The 21,270-nt window shown below is 44.6% G+C and overlaps 1 protein-coding gene across 1 annotated transcript in view; it reads left to right on the top strand.

Annotated features, from left to right (window-relative positions):
• Nucleotides 1-21,270, top strand: part of LOC126355900 (attractin-like protein 1) — a 278,201-nt gene that overhangs the window by 150,201 nt on the left and 106,730 nt on the right. The window contains exon 15 of the mRNA XM_050006409.1: nucleotides 5,611-5,787. Coding sequence (XP_049862366.1) covers nucleotides 5,611-5,787 — 177 coding nt within the window. The remainder of the gene's footprint in view (nucleotides 1-5,610; nucleotides 5,788-21,270) is intronic.

Here is a 21,270-nt window from a genome sequence, read left to right as displayed (position 1 = left end):
TAAAAGATACTAACCACTACCTTCACAGATTCTCCACCATCTTTACTTCCTGGATCCCTACTCATCACTGTTAATGCCAACTCTTTATGCACAAACATCCTCATTCCCATGCTGCTATCAGACACTACCTCTCCCAATGTCCTTCAGACTCAAAACCCACTACATCATTCCTCATACACCTTACCTACTATATCCTGACACAACAACTTTTTTGAAGAGTATGCGTACAAACAAATATGCAGCACAGCACCCTCAAATGCCAACCTCTTTGTGGGCCATCTATAGGAAACCTTCCTAGCCTCCCAAAACTGCAAACCTATAGTCTGGTTCAGATTCATTGATACTTTCATCATTTCCACTCAGGACCAAGATACCCTATCATCATTCCTTCACAACCTCAACACCTTCTCTCCCATCTCGCTTCACCCTGTCATCCTCAGTCCAGCGTGCCACCTTCCTGCATGTTGATCTCCACCTCACTGAAAGCACCATCTACACCTCGGTCATCATTAAACCCACTAACCACCAACAGTACCTGAATTTTGAAAGCTGTCATCCCTACCACAGCAAAAAATATGCAGACAGATTTCCCATGCCATATTTTTACACAACTTAAATCCTTCTACAGCCCCAAGAATCAGCACCAAAGGAGCCCTCTCATTGTTACCTAATATCACTTTGGACTGGAACAACCAAACCACTTTCTTTCGTAAGGGCTTTGATTGTCTTATCATCATGTGCTGAAATTAGGGACATCCTACCTAAGACCTTTCCCACCCCTTCTAAAGTGGTCGTCAGCTTCCCACCCAGCCTAGTCCATCCCTATATTCCCTCTCCCAATCCCTTGCCACAGGGATCATATCTCTGCGGAAGACCAAGGTGCAAGACATGCCAAGACCACCCAGCATTTCATACTCATCACAGGCTTATCCCACCCTATCAGAGGCCTACCCATCTGTTAAAGCAGCCATGTCACATAACAACTGTGCTGCAAACATTGCACAGCTTTTTATGATGGTATGACTGCCAACCAGCTGTCCACCAGAACGAATGGCCACTGCCAAACTTTTGCAAAGGACGAAGTGGACCATCTGGTGGCACAACGTACAACTGAGCATAACATGCTCAGTTTCAATGGCTGCTTCATAACTCAGTCCATGTGGATCCTTCCCTCTGTAGCCAGCTTCTCTGAACTATACAAATGGTAATTATCCTGGCCTCAATCTCCGGTAATGCATTGTCCCTACACCCTTCACGCCACAGATTCCCCTTCTTCCATCCTATCACTATCTCCCATTTCATATTCACATATCACCTTAAATGAGCACTGCTGCCCAAACTCGGACACATGTGAATCATATGCCCACCCAGCCACGTGTCTGCCACCCCTTCCTCCCACATTCCTAGTTGGCAAACTGGTTGCTTTCCCCCAAGCCACTAGCCACCAACCCCCACTCCCACTCTCACCCCCCTCTTCCTTCCTCCCACCTTCCTCTCCATCCACCCATCCCACATGACACAACCCCAACCTAGTCCACCTGCTAAGCTACAACACTGGCATTGTGCATCCAGCTGGTGTCATGTAGGGGCACAGATGTTTTTGAGCAGTTAACTACCACAGTTGGCAAGTTTACATTAGGAATAAAGTTAGATGCAAATGTTAACAACTGCAATAAATTCTCACTAGATGAATTTCCAAGAATTTCCAAGAAAGTCAACAGCAGCCACTATTACATTTTTCTTTATGGTTAAGTAGACCAATAGAGCTTCAAGGTGATGCATGAACAGATGAACAGATTTCAATTTCCTGCAGATGCTCAGTGTAAACTTACTGTTATAAAGGATTTGTTATGAAATTCGACTCCTGTTGCATACTTTTACATAAATAAAATAGATAATAAAAATAAATATGACAATATCTGATGAATGTGGCAACTCCTCCTTTTCAAATTTCTACTGTACAGAAGTGAGATGCTAACGTAAATCCTATAACCCTTAGCAAATCTATACTAGCGATTACATTGAATAATGGAAAATCCAGGATGGAATGTAACAATATTATGAAAAGAAAAGTTGCTACTCACCATACAGTGGAGATGCTGAGTTGCAAATAGGCACGACAAAAAGACTGCCACAAATAAGCTTTAAGACTGGCACAAATAAAAATGAGATGGTAGAGCACTTGACCGCGAAAGGCAAAGGTCTTGAGTTGGAGTCTCGGTCTGGCACACAGTTAATCTGCCAGGAACTTTAATGCCACTTACACAAATGCAGCCGGCCGGGTTGGCCAAGCGGTTCTAGGCGCAACAGTCTGGAACTGTGCGACCACTATGGTCGCAGGTTTGAATCCTGCCTCAGGCATGGATATGTGTGATGTCCTTATGTTAGTTAGGTTTAAGTAGTTCTAAGTTCTAGGGGACTGATGACCTCAGAAGTTAAGTACCATAATGCTCAGAGCCGTTTGAACCATTTTACGCAAATGCAACCCACATACACATGACTGCTGTCTCTTGCAACTGTGGCTTCAGTTGCCAAAGACTGCAGTCGTGCATGCATGCGCGCGCGCGGCGTGTGCGTGTGCGCGGGCGCATGGGCGTGCGTCTATTGTCTACTAGTGATAACATGGTGTTCAAGGAAGCAGATTAGGTCAGCTGGGTTTGATGACTAATTCTTCAATACAAATAAGTATTAATTACTTGTCCTGCAGCCTCTGAATATTCTGCTACAATATATATAGCTGGCATTTCACACTGACAGAAATGTTATCTGGAGAGAATAATTTGTTTGAATTATGCTGTTTAGTCTCTTTCTCAAACTGGATGTTTGTTTCTACCCTAACCTCTACCTTCCCTCGCTGCCCCCCCCCCCCCCCCCCTCACACACACACCCACCCACCCACACACACACACACACACACACACACACACACAATAAGCTATGTGTTAATTTAGGTCAATCAGCTGTCCTTTCCTTCTAAGATGAAGGCCATGCCTATTATAATCCCATATACTGATAGAATCAACAGGAATAACACCAATATCTGATCCTTTATCTAACATAAGCAGCTATTCCAACTCAAGATTAACCCGGCTGAAAGAAGAGTTCAAATGAAGCCACTCATGTGGTGTCAGATAACACACAAATTCGAAACTAATGTTACTCTGTGCCAACACTGTTTACCAGATCTCACCCACTCCACATGATACTAGAAATGCCAGTCAGCACTATTGCGCAGTAAAACCAAGATACTTTCTTTGATGAAATTTGTGCAGAGTTAAAACCCCTGTTGCCTAATCCAGACCAGCACCAGGAAAAATAAATAAAGTGAGCTGTTATTTCAGTGCTAATTCATCCTGAAACAACTGTTCTACACCTCTAGTACGAGAACTACCTGGAAACAAAACTTTCTTACTACTTACTGGTTTCCCTGTGTACTTACCTCTCAGTTTCTTACTGGAAGTCTGGTGTTGCTTGTCTGCACTTAATCTGCTGGGGGTACATCAGTCTTGACCTAAAGAAACAGGTCAAGCTTTTTTTCATGTTTACAACAAAGAACAAAGCTGCCGGAAGAAGTACTAAGCCTGTTCCATCTATTATGTGTTGTCATTTTCACCTCTCTGCACTGTTCCCCTTTCTTAAACAGTTCAGATCTTGTGATTCTTGAGTTTCTCCCGGCATATTTGATAATCAAAATATCCATGGGTGTACTGCCGGTCTATAGTGTCCAACGGGCACAATATTTCAGCGATCAAACATGTCGCCATCATCAGGTGAACTGACGGACTGAGCTCCTGTGAACGTGCCGGCACGGAGATCCGTACGCTATGGCTGCTCCCTCCGCCGTCCGCGCCCGGCGCCGTGGTAGCGCGGTGGAACAGATTGCGACGGCGTCTGAGGTGACGTCGGTGTGATGGCTCTGTCTGCTGTGGTCGGCACAACTATGCGTTTGCTCGATTTACTCTTGATTAACCCAATCGCTGGTTCCCAAGCCTTGCTATGATTATAGCCACAGTCATGGTTTATGAGGTCGTCATTGGTGCGAATTTCGATGGCCTCTCTTACAACGCTGTCCCAGTGTCTCGACATCTGTACCAGAATCCTCGTGCGGTCATACTCCATAGCGTGATTTTCTGACAAACAATGTTCAGCGACCGCCGACTTGCTCGGATACATCAGTCGAGTGTGCCTCTGGTGTTCATGGCATATATCCTCGACGGTACGCATCGTCTGACCAATATACGACTTGCCACATTGACACGGAATCTGGTACATGCCGGCCTTCCTCAAACCGAGGTCATCATTGGCGCTCCCCACCAGTGCACGAGTTTTATTCGGAGGACAAAACACAATTCCGTTACGTGGACGACACGTTCGTCATCTGGCCACATGGTATGGATAAACTCCTTGACTTCCTTACACATCTAAACTCCATACACCCCAACATCAAATTCACTATGGAGACTGAGGGCTGACGGTACCCTAGGTCATGTAAAACTCTAGTACATAGGGCGCGCACTATCTCTGACACAGAGAGTCTACCCCAGGAATTGGAACATCTGAGAGCTGTATTTCGAAAAAATGGGTACTCAGAGTGGCAGATCCAACGTGCTCTCCGCCCAACCACTGCAGCACAACCTGTTGAGATGGATGAAGTCATGAGGTAGGAGGTAGGCATTGCATTTATTCCGTACACAGGTGCACTCTTGGGGAAAATCGCCCGCATTCTGAAGAAACACCGGGTCGGAACTGTGTTTTGTCCTCCGAATAAAACTCGTGCACTGGTGGGGAGCGCCAAAGATGACCTCGGTTTGAGGAAGGCCGGCGTGTACCAGATTCCGTGTCAATGTGGCAAGTCGTATATTGGTCAGATGAGGCCATCGAAATTCGCACCAATGATGACCTCATAAACCGTGACTGTGGCTATAATCTTAGCAAGGCTTGGGAACCAGCTATTGGGTTAATCAAGAGTAAATCGAGCAAACGCATAGTTGTGACGACCACGGCGGACAGAGCCATCACACCGACGTCATCTCAGACGCCGTCGCAATCTCTTCCACCGTGGCGCGGGGCGCGGACGGCGGAGGGAGCGCGCCGTGGGCGGAGGGTATTTAAATCGGCCGCTGCCGCGACCGAACCCAGTTCCCCCTGGGCAGCCATAGCGTACGGATCTCCGTGCCGGCACGTTCCCAGGAGCTCAGTCCGTCAGTTCACCTGATGATAGCGACATGTTTGATCGCCGAAATATTGTGCCCGTTGGACACTATAGACCGGCAGTACACCTGTGGATATTTTGAGTTCAGATCTTCTGTAGTCTTATTTAGTTCAGCCTGAGGGGTGGCACTTTCCCATGCCTGTTCTGCTAACTTCCTATCTCTACTGCATATTCAGCAAAACCACTGAGGAACCTCATTGACTTCCTCAGTTCCCAGACCACTTAGTCATCCCAGTGAAAAACTGAATGCAGGTATGATACTGGTGTATGCTTTATCAATGTGTCAGCAGTCAAATATTCAATGTATTGAAATTTACCGATAGATCCCTAACACTCTTAGAAATGAAATATTTTGGGGTAAGAAAATGTTTATGTATTAATTTTTTTCCGATTTTCAGGAAAATCTTCTTGCAGCTTCTTCGCCACATGTGCAGATTGCCGAGAAGATCCAGCTTGTGGATGGTGTGATGATGGTTCAGGTACAGGTCTAGGAGTGTGCCTTCCTGGTGGAAATCTGAGACCAGCACAAGACTTCCCTTGCGCTCCCAGCCTCTGGTACTTCACACAGTGCCCAAGTAAGTTACTCATAGTGGTGAGAGATAGCACCTCTACTATTGGGATGTAGGGTACTGATATAATGTTGACTGTTTAAATTCCTAGAATGCCCACATTGCTTTATTAAAGCCCGAGGGTCAAATACAGATTATTGCTTTCTTGGGTGACATTCTTACCAACTAAGACATCCAGGAACAACTTGCACCCGTGATGAAAACTTATATGTGTTAACCCTTGTCTCCTTCCCCTGTGCAAGTTTATCATTGGATTTGTTTACTGTACTGCATGCTGTAGTCTGCTACTAGTGCATGTGTACATAAATGCAGAGCGATGCTAACAGTCTCTCTTTCCTGTTGTTCCAGTGGTGCCATTCAAGTCAGCATTCTATGTTTTGTTGCATGAGAATCCTACTTCCATTATTGTTCAGCAGTTTACAAATGAAGCAATGTTTATGTTACTTAGACCAGCTTCAATATTTCTTGGTTATTACATGACTGGTGACAAGCTTGGAATGATTTCCGTATGTGCAATCTTTAAGTTCGGTTTTATCAGGTTAATTCATTATGAATGTCATGCTACTGGCCCTGATTGAACAGCTTACTTTGGCTGTTCTCACATTCTTGGCTTCTATTGACGGACATGGTACCGTCTGTTTAGCTTCAGACAAGGAATTGTGCCAAAAGGCTTTACTCTGTGTGGGAGAGGAAAAGGGGGGGTGGGGGTGGCTCGTTGGCAGAAGTTGCGCAAATAGTACAATCTTTCAGTTTCTCGGGCAGTTATTGACCAAATTGATGTGTGGGACAAGGTGGCAGTATTGTCACAAGATGTGCCCACTAGGATGACAGATAAATTGCATGAGGAAGCAGCAGTGATGATGGTAAACATGCAGGCCCACCGTTGAGCTGAACAATGCCCAACCAAGCAACTGCAACTGCCCCAGTGCCAGCATCAGTGTTTTCTATTTCCATCTTGCCCTTTCTGTTTTGTCCAGCACATATGTTCAGCATGCCCTAATCACTGGCCTACTTGTAATGCTTGCCAGAGGAAGGACCACATCGCCTCCTTGTGTCGTTTGTTGAAGGTTGCTCAGGATAGGATCATAGACTTAAATTGTGTGACTCCAACACTTGTGGCTTCACCCAAGTTGTTTATTGAGTTAAGTGCTTTACCGGCTACAGGTCAACAAAGGTGCTGCAGTGATGTTATTAAATTCTTAAACCTATATGAGTTGAGGCTTGCCACAGTTGCCACCGATCACGCGGAAGCTGTTCATTTACAACAAATGGAGCATTTCACTGTAGGGACAACGTGTGGCATCTGTCTCTTACAAACCAGTGGTTCGCTCCATAACATTTTTAGTGGTTGCTGATGTTGATAACTTGTTCAGGACAGATGCATTTCAGGTATTTGGATTTTCTATCACCGATACAGGTCATCTTCAGTGTGATCAGGTACTGTGTTGGAAACACTGTGTGAGGAGTTTTTGGCCTTGTTTGCAGAAGATAAAGGATGTGCTATGAATTTTTCTGCTCATATCTCTTTGAAATCCATAGCTCAGCCTCACTTTTGTTGTTCTGTTCCTGTAGCTTTGAAAGTTCAAGTGGAAGTAGAATTGGACGACTTTCAGTCTCTAGAGGTGATGCAACCTGTTATGGCTAGTGGATGGTCATCTCTGCTGATTGTGTTTTGGAGACCTTGAGGGAAACTTTGCCTCTATGGCGACTTTAGTACTATTGTCAATGCGAAGTCGGTCATGGATACGTATCCTCTTCCATGCCAGGAGGAACTGTTGGCAAAAATATCGGGTGCCCAATACTTTCCTCAAAATGTATCTGCAGGTTTGTGTGGGTGAAGAGTGTCAGTGAGTCCTGGATTTGAATGTGGCCCTTCCTTTTGGTGTAGCTACTGCCTCTGCTATTTTATAATTTTAGAGCAATTGACTATGACTTTCCTGGGTTATATTAATTATCTGGGTGACATTGTTGCTATGGGCTCCTTCACAGCCGATCGCATGAAAAATTTGTGCACTTTGTTTACTGTCTTACAGTCAGCAGGCGTGTGGTGTAACCTCATGAAATCTGAGTTTTTTTTTCCCAACCTTCTATTGTTTATTTGGGGTTCGAGGCCTTGTGGGATGGGGTTTTCCCACTACCAGACCACATATCCACTGTTATGTCTATGCCTTGTCCCTTGTCCACAAAGGAGATTCAGCCTTTTCTAGGGAGGATAGCCTACTACCATAAACTCCTGTTAGGGCAGCCATATTGGGCCACCTGTTGCATGCCGTGTTATGCAAGAATGACCTTTTAGCTGGAGCCTAGATTCCAAATGAACTTTTCAAATGTTGAAATCCAAACTACTCTCAGCCCCTCTTTTTAGCTAAGTTCACTCCAGGCCAGCTCATAGTTTTGATGGCTGACACCTCACAGTATGGTCTCGACACAGTCCTAACATGCCGATATGCTGGCAGCACTGAATGATCTTTTTCCTTTGCCTCTATATCTCGTACTCTGGCCCAGCAGCATTACTTTCAGTTGGAAGAAAAGACTCTTGCCATAGTCCAAGCTCAAGAAATTTCATGTTTTTTTTTTTTTTTTGTATAGCTCCAAATTTCACCACATTACTGACCTTGGTTTCCTTGTTTAACCCCAACACTTCCTTGCCTGACAAAGCAACACACCACCTCCAACACTGCACACTGTTCTTATCTTGCTGCAATTACAAAACCAATTTTCAACCTGAATCTAAACATGCCAGTGGAGACACCTTGTCCTGCCTTCCTGTGAGTCCGGATAGCAACTTTGATCATGAAGAATTCCTTTGCTTCCATATTGATTATCAAATGCAGGCCACAGTTGAGGGTTTCACAGTTAAGAGCTCTTGCATGGCATCTGCTGTTGCCGCCAACCCAGCTCTCTGCCAGGTGGTTTTGTTTGTTCAACAGGGCTGCATAGATAAACCGCCGTGTCATGCTTTGGACTCCGTGCGCAACTATTTTTCCTTACCAACTGTTTTTTTCCTTACCATCACATCAACTTCAGCGACTGAAAGGGTTAAAATCTAGATTCTTACAGTGTGTATGCCACTTTTTTACACAGTTCCTATATACAGGGTGTCCCATTTATCTTGACCACCCTAATAACTGTTTGTACAGATGTGAATTACAAAATGTTTCAAGCATATGTTCTTTTACCATCAGGGGAACATCAATCAGCATGACTGCCTTTGTTGTAGCTTAATTTTTTACAAAGATTTGAACAGTGGTATGTCTCTCTTAAATGGCAACCTGTATTGTTTATTCGGTAATTCATTTCCTCTCCTAAAGACCTATTCAGAAATGTATCACAGTGTACCATTCACTGAAGCACAATGATATTTATTAAATAACACAGCATTGATGTTGGCACTCCAAACGCTTAGTTTAGCTACTCGTGGTAATGGAACACATCCACGTGCTGACATTGACAGAGGACAAATATAAACATAAGTAGAATGCACACCCATCACTCTGTCAACCATCATCAGTTGAAGAAGTTTGCGAGTAGAAGTACACCAACAAAGAGACGGTAGAAATGCTACTCCTCTATGGGGAATGTAAGTTAGCAGAACAGCCTAATTTCAATACTGTTTTCTTATGTATGGGTACATTTAGTGCAGTAGTTTAGTCCTTTTAAATACTGTTGTGTAGAGTAGGCATACAGTAAAGGCTGTCCTTCCTACAAACTGCATCGACATAACGTTTCTTTCATTGTTGTTGAAGTTAGGCGAAATGCTACCTAGACAGCGAAACTGTACAGGGAGCGATATCCTTACAAGAACCCACCTTCCCGACAGATGTTTTCTTGTCTTGTTGCAACACTTCAGGGAACGGGAAGTTTCAACCCACAACAATGCAATCGTCATAGCACCTGCACAGACGAAGCTGCCGAAGTTACTGTTCTCACTTCCGTTGCTATGAATCCACATGTGAGCACAAGACAGCTTGAACACGAGATTAACATTCCTAAAACCAGTGTACATAGTATTCTTACACATCACCAGATCCATCCTTACCATGTACACCTATATCAAGAATTGCATGGGAATGATTTCCAGAATCATGTACAGTTCTGTCAGTGGGCACAGCAGCAAATCCTCACGAACCTGATCTTCCTCTCCTATGTTCTATATACCGATGCATGTTCCTTCTCAAACAAAGGACAGGTAAATACAAGGAACATGCATTTCTGGTCCAACGACAACCCACGATGACTTAGACAGGTGGAACATCAGCGTCAATAAAGAGTTAACATCTGGTGTGGGATGCTTGGTTCTTCAATTCTTAGCCCTTATTTCATCAGTGGTAGTCTAAATGGCACAGCGTATGCCAACTTCCTCAGACAAATTCTTCCTCCTTTTCTGGATGAAGTGCTGCTAAGAACCAGAATGCTTATGTGGCATCAACACAGTGGATGTCCAGCACACACTGCCTTGCGTGCGTATCATGTTCCAAACCGAAGGTATCCTGCCTGATGGATTGGTCGAGGAGGAACAGTTACTTGGCCTGCTAGGTCTCCTGATTTAAATCCTCTGGACTTTTTTCTTTGGGGAGGCATTTAAGACGGTATTTATTGCGATATTCCAACAACTCCAGAGGACATGCAGGAACATATCGTGCTTGCTTGTAATTGTCTTCAGCAGGCAACACTGAACAGTAAATAATTCTTTCATTCAACAAGTGCACCAGTGTTTTGGTGTCCAGGGTCACCATTTTGAGCACCTTTGAATGTTCTACTCCTGGACAATGGTGCAGGAGAGTCGAAGTCAATTTTGTGTTACGTTTTTACTTGGTTTTCATTTGTTTTCTGACAACTTCAGCAAGTGGACAAGTTTGTGATCCCAGGCTCAAAGTCAGTGTTGTGTTATGTAATTAATAACGTTGTGCTTCAGTGAATGGTACACTGTGATACATTTTTGAATAGATCTTTGTGAGAGGAAATGAATTACCAAATAAAAGATACAGGATGCCATTTAAAAAAAAGTCATACAGCTGTTCAAATCTTTGTAAAAAAAAAAAAGAAAAAAAAGGCTACAATGAAGGCAATCATGCTGATTGATGTCCCTCTGATGGCTAAAGAACATTTGCTTGAAACATTTTGTAATCTGCATCTGAACAAACAGTTATTTAGGGTGGTCGAGATAAATGGGACACCCTGTATAACCCTCTCAATTAATATTTGGATAACCCACTGACTTCAGTTGCCTGGATGTAAACTTCATCCTATATGATTATAACTGCTGAAGCACTTCTTGGGGATCTCTGTTTTTGATGGTGTTTTGCTGTTGTCCACAGAAGACCTCTCACCCAGAGTAGTCATTCCCACCACTTTACAGCACGAGGTACTATGCCCTCTTCATCAGCGCCATTAGGGAACTTCGTTTACTAAACTATTAGCTAGGAGACATGTATTTTTGTCAGGAATTGTGGGGAAATTGCCCATTTTGTCACAGCTTGTGAGCGTTGTGCCCGACAACAGGTAGCTCCCAGGGCATCTCCGTTCCCCCTGGCCTGCTCCACACCAGCCTTGGCAATGCATTCATGTAGACTTTGCAGGTCCCTTTTTGCATATACCAGGATGATTCCTTTGGAAGGGCTGCTCAATTTCCTTCACCTTGTTGTTTGGTCCCTTCTCCCAAATTTCCAAATCAGCCAACCAAGCTGTCTCTAGCTGTTCAGGCCAGACTGAAACCGGTACATGTCAAATGGGAGCAACAATTCGCGTTGGAGCAGGAAAGGGGGAAGGATATCAGGGTGTGGGTGGGGGAAGGGGAAGGGGAAACTGCTGCCTGGCGGAGTGTGCAGGGACTAGATATGGCACACAAGGCTACCTGGTGCACCAGTGGGAAGATGGTAGAGGGGGGGGGGGGGGGTGAAAAGGAGAGGAGCATAGAAGGGGAAAAGATCAGTGGGAGCAATTGGCACAGGACAGTGCGTAATGAGGGTGAGGAAGCATGAGTTAGAAGGAGGTGATAGGACAGATGGGGTGGAAACTGTTGGGAGGAGGATGTTGGGACAGTTGGTTACCATAGGTTGAGGTCAGGGTGATATTAAGGGGAGGATCCAGAACCCTTGAAATCAGGCATGTTATGTTCAGCTGCATGTTGTGCAACAGGATGGTCCACTTTATGTAAAGATGACACACTGAGTTGCAGACAGCCACATTCATCCTGTGGATACCTGATTGGCAGTCATACCAATATAGAATGCCGAGCAATTATTGCTGCTGAGTTGGCTGCTTTCATAGGTGCCCTGGCTTCTGATGGGATAGGATAAACCTGTGACAGGACTGGAATAGAAAGTACTGTGTAGGTGGAATGGGTTGGTCTTGCACCTGGATCATCCAGAGGGATTTGATCCCTGTGGCAAGGGGTTGGGTTTGGGAGTGGCATAGGTACCATATCAGAGCATGATGACAGATAATCAAAACCCTGAAGAAGGATGTGGTTCAGTTATTCCAGTCCGAGGTGGTAGTGGTTGACGGGAGGGGTGCTCCTTTGTTGCTGGTTCTTGGAGGTGGTGGGAGAATTTGGGGTGTGTGGGGATGGCACGGGAAATCTCTTTGTGGACGAGGTTTGGGGATTAGTGCCTGTCTGTGAGTGGAATTGGTCTGCCTGTCTGTGAGTGGACAAGTCCGCAAATTGGTTTTCCGTGCCATATCTCCACATACCCCAAATCCTCCCACCACACCCAAGGACCACCTGCAAAGGAGCACCCAATATCACAACAGACTGGAACCACTGAACCACGTCATTTGTCAGGGCTTTGATAATCGGTCATCATGGTCTGTTAGGAGAGAGATCCTACCCAAGATGCTTCCCATCCCTCCTAATCTGGTGTCCCTCCCCCGCCCCCTCCCACCACCACCACCACCACCACCACCACCACCACAACCACAAAATCCTAGTCCATCCCTATACAACTAACTCCTGATCTCCACTGCTTGCCACAGGGATCATATCCCTGCGGAAGACCAATGTGCAAGACCTGCCCAATCCAACCACACAGCACTTCCTATCCTGTACCAGCTCGGCTGTAATCATTGCTCAACAATTTGTATTGTTGTGAATAGCAACTAGCTATTCACAGGATTAATGGCCACCCTTAAACTATTCCCAAGAGCAAAGTGGACCATCCTGTTGCACAACATACAGTTGTACATTATTTTACTGGCTGTTTCACAACCTGGGCAATCTTTAATCCCCCCCCCCTCCCCCCACTCAGCTTTTCTGAACTCTGCTGATGAGAGTTATCCTTACAAAACAGTCTCCACTTTCGAAATCATCCTGGCCTCAACCTACAGTTTCCGCTGCCTCTTTCCTGTGACCTCCCACCTCACGTCTTCTCACCCTCATTGTGCACTACTCTCTGCTAGAGTACCCACCAGTCTTTTCCCCTTCTGTGCTCCTCTTCTTTCTACTCCGTTTCTTTCCCTCCCTCTCTATCCCACAGCCTCGTGACATGCTACACAATGTAGATGTGTCTGTCACCTCTAGTCCTTGCACATTGCATCATGCAGCACTGTCCCCTCTTCCACCAGCTGTACCCTACTATCCTTCCTCCTTCCCTACTCCACTATAGTTTGTTGCTCCCCTCTGACACATTTCAGTTTGTCTGTCCTAAGCAGGCAGAGATAGTGGTCATGTATGTGTGAGGTATGCTTGCTTGTGTCGATGTAAGTGTGGTGATGGCATTTCTTTTTAAGTCTTTTGCCAAAAGCTTAATGCATAACATTCTTTTCATTGTGCCTGTCTGTAACTAAGTGTGTCATCTTTACAGTGAGTGGCAATCTATCCTTTCCTTTTGATAATATGCTTCATGACATTTCTATAAAAGTCTGATCAAATATATGTCTCTAAAATGTTCTTCAAATATGTAGAAGTGAATGAAATGTTAGGCCATAAAATGGTATTGAATGAAAATAGGGGAAGTAAGTTAGCTTTATGACATTTTCATTTAAAAAATCCAATATTGTTAATTATGCCAAAGTCGTAGAACATAGATGTTTAAGAAGATCAGTTGCACGTGACTTCCAGTTAAAGTTCTTATCAATATAAACACCTAAAAATTTATACCACGTTTTAGAGACTACAAGATGCCACGGACTTGAAAGACACACCTTAATTTTTAAACAATTTTTTTAAATAACATTTTTATTATTAGATTTCAAAGCCATACTTAAAAAACATTCGTAGTTTATAAAACCAAACTGCTTTGAAATCCCTGAAAATCATCATCTGAACTTTCTTCTTCTTCTTCTTCTTCTTCTTCTTCTGTGTCATTGTTGCCCTCTTCATTATATAAGATGGTCTTCACTGCCATCAAGAGCATTACTTATGCCGCACCTCTTGAAAGATTTAGCAATAATGTCTTCTCTCCCTCTGTACCCCGACTGTTTTATCCACTGACACATTTGTTTGATTGTAAGTTGTGTTAAAGCTCCCTTCAGTGTGAATTCATGTTGGGTTTCATCCATTTGTTTCATTCCTCTCTCATATACACTTTAAATGGTTTATGGCTCCTACCCTTGCAACCGCCCCCGGTGTAAAACCTGTCCTATGCACCCTCCCACCACCACCTACTCCAGTCCTGTAACCCGGAAGGTGTACACGATCAAAGGGAGAGCCACATGTGAAAGCACCCATGTGATTTACCAACTGACCTGCCTGCACTGTGACGCTTTCTATGTGGGAATGACCAGCAACAAACTGTCCATTCGCATGAATGGACACAGGCAGACAGTGTTTGTTGGTAATGAGGATCACCCTGTGGCTAAACATGCCTTGATGCACGGCCAGCACATCTTGGCACAGTGTTACACCGTCCGAGTTATCTGGATACTTCCCACCAACACCAACCTATCCGAACTCCGGAGATGGGAACTCGCCCTTCAGTATATCCTCTCTTCTCGATATCCGCCAGGCCTCAACCTCCGCTAATTTCAAGTTGCCGCCGCTCATACCTCATCTGTCTTTCAACAACTTCTTTGCCTCTGTATTTCCGCCTCGACTGACGTCTCTGCCCTTACTCTTTGCCTTTAAATATGTCTGCTTGTGTCTGTGAATGTGCGGATGGATATGTGTGTGTGTGTGTGTGTGTGTGTGCGAGTGTACACCTGTCCTTTTTTTCCCCTAAGGGAAGTCTTTCCGCTCCCGGGATTGGAATGACTCCTTACCCTCTGCCTTAAAACCCACATCCTTTCATTTTTCCCTCTCCTTCCCTCTTTCCTGACGAAGCAACTGCCAGTTGCGAAAGCTCGTAATTCTGTGTGTGTGTGTTTGTGTGTTTTGTTCATGTGCCTATCTGCCGGCGCTTTCCCGCTTGGTAAGTCTTGGAATCTTTGTTTTTAAATGGTTTATGTATCAAGATATCAGGAGGTTAAAAATGTGAAGTGAGTCCTCCCAGAATAACAGCAAGCTCTATATTTACCTGTCTCAGTTTCTCTTTCATAGAATTTTGCAAATGACTGCTCAACTGATCTTGCGCAAGAAGAGGACTCTTTTCCTTCTCCCCCGCACTCTGTTAATTCATAATTTTGTACCAGCCTCAGCCATCCAACTCTTGTCATGTACATGATCAACACCATCTGGCCATATTTCAGAAGGTTTTGGCATTGTTTTGTACTTGAAAATGATTATTGAATTAAGTTTAGTCATGTCAAGCACAATGTGAAAGGTCAACAGTGTAGTGCATTTTTTCATGTCCAATTGCTTTTCTTGTTACAGTTTTCGCACCTTCCATGGCAACAGTTCTGTTACTCAGCACATCAAATGTCAGAGGAGTTTTGCCCACTATTTGGCTTACTTCCATACTGGTTTCCTTTCAATGTTGAATAATAAAACGATGGAATGGTTCGCATGCTGGAGTCCATGATGCTTCATAAACCTGTACCACCATTCAAATCTGCTGTTATAGTCTGTTAAGCTCCACTGTAGCTCTAGGCTATGAGCATGTATTTGAATCATTTTTGTATTAATTCCAATGCCATTTGTATTAATTCCAATGCCATTGTGACAGTGTCCTTGAATCTATTTCAGTACATAAGCCTCTAGTTTTGGCCATTTTGCATTCAGTCCTGTATTAGCACATTTAGTCTTCCTCTTTTTTTCAGTTCTTCCTTACCAGCCTGCCAGTCATGAAGTTTCTATGCAAACTGAGGTTGCCAGTGTCAGCACTAGCACCTTTTCCTGCCAGTGCACTTGTTCTGCCTCAGTTATTTCAAAGCCCATACCTCCATCCAAGACTGCAGACAAGACCGTGTTGATGCTGTTGTGGAGCTCCCTGCCCATCTGAAGGTTCAGCCTGGTCCACCATTCAGTGCTGCTGCTGCTACTGCTACTGCAACCACGGTTGTGGCCCCAAAGTCCACTCAGGGCAGAAAATCCAAGTCAAAGCATCAGCCTATAACAGAGAAAGGAAACCACTGTCTGACGATGTTGAACTTGTCCTCTCTGATATATCTCTTCATTTCTCATCAGAGAAAATGGAACTTGATGTCGGACTGGGGCAATCATCTCGCCGCAAAGCTCAGCCACCTCATATGGTAGGCTCTCCTCCCAAGTGGAAAGACAGGGTGAAAGAGCAACCCCTCTGTGATAAATGGTTCCCACCCTTCAGTGGAACATTAATGGGTTCAGGATCCATGTGGAGGAACTGAAGCTCCTAGCACAGGAATGCCCAGTGTGTATCCGATTGCTGCAAATGCATTTTAAAGCATTTGATACCCCCTAACGTACAGAGCTATACCATCTATTGCAAGGATGATCCGACTGGGGAAAGGGCCAAAGGAGGTGTTCCTGTGTTTGAATTGTGCACACCACTCCTCTGCTCTCCCCCTGATACTGATCTGCAAGCAGTTACAGTTGAACTTGAGATTCACACTTGTCAGAGGATCACATATTGCTTGCTATGTTTACCTCCTCCTGATGCAGTAGACTCTGAGGCCCTCACAGATCTTCTGGAACAACAACCTAACCCATTTCTCCTCTTGGGAGACTTCAATACTCAGCATCCCTCATCAGGCTTGACCTCCACTTGCTCTCGGGGTCAGGTCTTGGTGGGCCTCATCATATCCCAAGAGCTGTGCATGCTAAACACTGGTACTCCCACTCATTTCTGTGTGGCAGTTTGGTCATTCTCAACCATTAACACCCCCCCCCCCCCCCCTCCTCTTCCTCCTCCTCCTCCTCCTCCTCTCTCTCTCTCTCTCTCTCTCTCTCTCTCTCTCTCTCTCTCTCTTTGCTCTTCAACTGTAGTGACTCATTTCAGTGAGAAGTCGTTGCTGATCTCCTTTAGAGAATGCCATGGTTAAACCAGAGGAGGTGCCTTTGCGAAGACGGTTTAATTTCAAAAAGGCAGACTGGCAGAAATTTAAAGAGCAATTGGACGAAGAGATTGAGAAAATCCCTCCTCAACCAGATGAGTGTTAGATTTATTGATCTTGTGAAAGGGATCTCAAGGAAAAACATCCCAATGGGTTGCCGTACCCAGTACATCCAGGGTCTGACCGGCAGCAGCCAGGTCTTACTTGACAGGTACCAAAAGCTGTTCTCTCAGGACTCCTTCAGCGAAGATACGATGGAGGCTGGGGAGGAACTAATGCAGGCTATTACTGAGGATAAGAGATCACGGTGGTGCAAACTAGTCGAGAATCTTGACACGAAACAAAACAGCAGACGTCCATGGAAATTACTGAAAGACTTAAGTGGGGACCCAACTGACCACCAGCAGAAGAACAACGGGGTAACAGCAAATCAGATTGCTAGCCAACTTCTGAAGAATGCGAAAACCAAAGGCAAAAGAGAAAGGGAAAGAGTTGTACCCCAAGAACAAAAAGAGTATGGACTCCTCAATACTTCATTCACAGCAACTGAACTGGAAGACGCCATTCAGAGTATGAAACTGAATGAAGCCGCTGGAAATGATGACCTTGGAACGGAGCAGATAAAACAGTTTGGGCCCAAAGCTCGAAACTGGTTACTACAAATGATGAACACCTGTATTAAAGAGCTGAATATTCCAAAACTATGGCGGCAGGCGAGAGTGGTGGCTTTACTAAAACCTGGCAAGGAGATAAAGGACCCCAAAAGTTACAGACCAGTGTCACTTCTATGCCATCTATATAAGATACTGGAGCGGATGATTCTCAACCAGGTTGCAGAAACTATAGATGGAAAGCTCATAAAGGAACAAGCCGGTTTCAGACCAGGAAGATTTTGTTGTGGGCAAATACTTAATCTGACCCAACATATAGAAGACGGGTTTGAAAAAATATTAATAACTGGAGCAGCTTTCATAGATCTTACTGCTGCATACGACACGGTAAACCACAGAAAGCTATTGCGCAAATTATATCACCTCACAGGGTACTGTAGGTTGACGATGGTTATTGGTAGTCTTGTGAAGAATTGAAGATTTTATGTCTCCCTAAATGGTAAGAACAGTAGATGGCGACTGCAGAAGAATGGCTTACCACAAGGAAGTGTACTTCCTCCCTTCCTTTATAACGTGTACACTAATGACCAACCTATAACTCAAGATGCAAGACTGTTCGTATATGCTGATGACACAGCTGTAGTGGTCCAGGGGTCCAATTTTGATGCAACATCTGGAAATCTCTCTAGAGCGCTTGAAGAACTGGCTCAATACTATGACGCCAATCACCTCAAGCCAAACCCTGACAAAACCCAAGTATGTGCTTTCCACCTGTGCAGTAGAGATGCTGGAGTTGAGCTTGACGTTACATGACAAGGTAAGAAGCTAAAACACTGTCCAACACCTAAATACCTTGGGGTTGTACTTGACAGAAGCAGCATTGCCAAAACACCAAGGCTAAAGTCTGCTTCAGGAACATCATCATCCGCAGGCTGACAAACTATGAATGGGGAACTCAACCATCAGTACTGAGAACATCAGCACTTGCTCTGTGTGTTTCTGCAGCAGACTATGCAGCGCCAGTATGGGAAGCATCTGCACATGCTAAATAGGTTGATGTAAGTGTAAATGAGACAATGCGAATTGTTACAGGCTTTCTCAGACCCACAGCAACAGGTAATTTGTACCTACTTGCTGGAATTGCCCCATCAAAGATCAGAAGGCATGTGGCAGCAGACGCTGAGAGAACAAAGAAAGAGACAGATTCTCGACACCCACTGAATGAGCACATCACCCAGGCTCGGAGGCTTAAGTCTAGAAATAGCTTTATTGCAAGAACGAAGATCCTTGACAGTTCACAGGAAGATGATAGTCCATAAATGGGAGAATGAACAAACCGCACTGCAGATAATACCAAAAGAGGAAATGGCACCCGGAAACAAACTTCCTTATACATTGTGGTGAACACTAAATAGGCTGAGGGCTGGTGTACCCAGATGCAAAAGAATGTGTGCATCACATCACATGAGTGATCCATCATACTGCTGACTTATCCATCCCCAAGTCTTCCGGTCATGTGAGGAGGTATCATACCTTGGTGGGTAGATGAGTGCCATTCAGCAATCTGGGACAAGCGTGTGGCTCTTAGATGTTTTAAATGCCGACTGACAGCAGACAACCTCAGGGTCTTTCGGAATGTGAGTGCCAAGGCTTGTTGCATCATTAGGGAAAGTAAGAAAAGCTCATGGCAAGCATTCCTGGACTCCATCAACCATTCCACTTCTTCTACAAAAGTATGGGAAGCCATCGAGAGGAGATAGCAGCAGTACTTAAACAGAGGCACCTACAAACAACAACCGGAGACACGGCTCAGCCCCTGCCTGAATATTTTCTAAAACTACTGCCAATGCCAGCCAGGATCGGGCAGTTTGTCACTACCATGTGACTGTAGAGAGAGGAAAATTGGATTCTGACACATAGAATTACCCTTTGTCCATGTGAGAGCTGGAGTCTGTTCTGACTGAGACTTATAATACTGACCTGGTCACGACCAGGATTTGCCGACGGCATCTAAGAAAATCCTCATCAACGGCTTTAATCTCATGTGGCAGACAAGTGACTTTCCCATCTCGTGGAGAGAGGCAATTTTGATACCTCTCCTCAAACGGGGAAAGGGCTGAACATATCCCAGTAGTAATCAGAGTATCAGCTTAATGAGGCAATACTACGATAACTATTGGACCCTTCCAGTAGGAAAGACCTAGGAGCGAATGGTTAACCATCATCTGGTCCAGTTGTTAGAGACCAGGCAACTCCGTAGCTGTTCTCTTTGTGGATTCTGGTGATTTTGATCCACTGTCAACAACTTGACATGGCAAGAGGCAGCTATTCAGCAGGCTTTTCTATGTAATCATCACTGTATTGCCATATTCTTCAATATCAGTTAGGCATATGATACTACTTGGAGAGACTGTATTCCCACACAACTGTGTCAATGGGGCTTTCGTGCCCACCTCCACATCTTCATATGGTCTTTCTTGTCTCAGTGGTTTTTTAGGACCCACGTTGGTGACACACTGTCAGATCAGTTTTAGCCAGAGAACCCTGTCCCTCAGGACAGTGGTTTAAGTGATACTATCTTTGCCACAGCCATAAACAGTATCATGTCTACGGTAAGGAGTCCTGTACAGTACTCCTTATTTGTGGACAATTTTGCTGTTTTCTGTTCCTCCTCCAGTGCTGCAACAGTGAGCCATCAGTTGCAGCTTACATTGAGCAGGCAAGAGGAGTGGGCAGCAAAACAGGTTTTCCATTTTCTGCAGATAAGTGTGTGTGTGTGCAGGGTGTATACGACCCGAGACAACCGGGAGATCCGGGGAAAACCCGGGTATTTTTTCATTTGGGAGAAAACCGGAAAAACCCGGGAATTGTTTAGAATTCCGGGAATTTTTCATTATTTTAGTTTTCAGTTAAATTTTTGTGATTTTGACTGATAAGAACCAATACTCTAACAAAGGATATTACTGTATCCCAGTATTGCAGAGTAATACTGCGACAACAAAACATGAACAGAGAAAAAAAAGGAAAGTAAAACTTAAGTTGCAAAGGAAATGTGCCGAATACAACAACAACACAGTGCTCATACAAGCGTCTGCTAACAGCAAAGTGTGTCAAAGGCTTTAGGAAGACTATGCAATGCTTCATAACAACAAATTGCCTGCGATCAATAAGGTATATAAACAATAGGTCGCACTGTTTACATTAGATTCATTTGAGCAGTTGCGGGCGGGCTCTTGCGCATGCGCAGTTGAGTTGCGTATCAGTAATACCTTCTATCGCTTCTGGTTACATGAGTATGGCTGGGCGCCACTACTTCATATTGCCCCGGTTTGGCGCTGATGCCCAGAGCTGACAGAGTTGTGGTGGGGAAATGGCTCGTCTCCACGTGACCTGTGTTTAAAGTTCAGTGATTTTGTTGTTTCCCCTTCGTTTATTGCTCTCATGTTAAATGATAACAAACGGATTTTTGTGGTCGGGAGTTATCAAACGAATTAAAATACGTTCGCTTAATTACGGAAGGCTAAAACATGTT

The sequence above is a fragment of the Schistocerca gregaria genome, chromosome 3, assembly GCF_023897955.1.
Source record: "Schistocerca gregaria isolate iqSchGreg1 chromosome 3, iqSchGreg1.2, whole genome shotgun sequence".
Taxonomy (NCBI): domain Eukaryota; kingdom Metazoa; phylum Arthropoda; class Insecta; order Orthoptera; family Acrididae; genus Schistocerca; species Schistocerca gregaria.
Note: the sequence above shows the minus strand (reverse complement) of the source record. Positions and strands in the feature narration are given on the sequence as shown.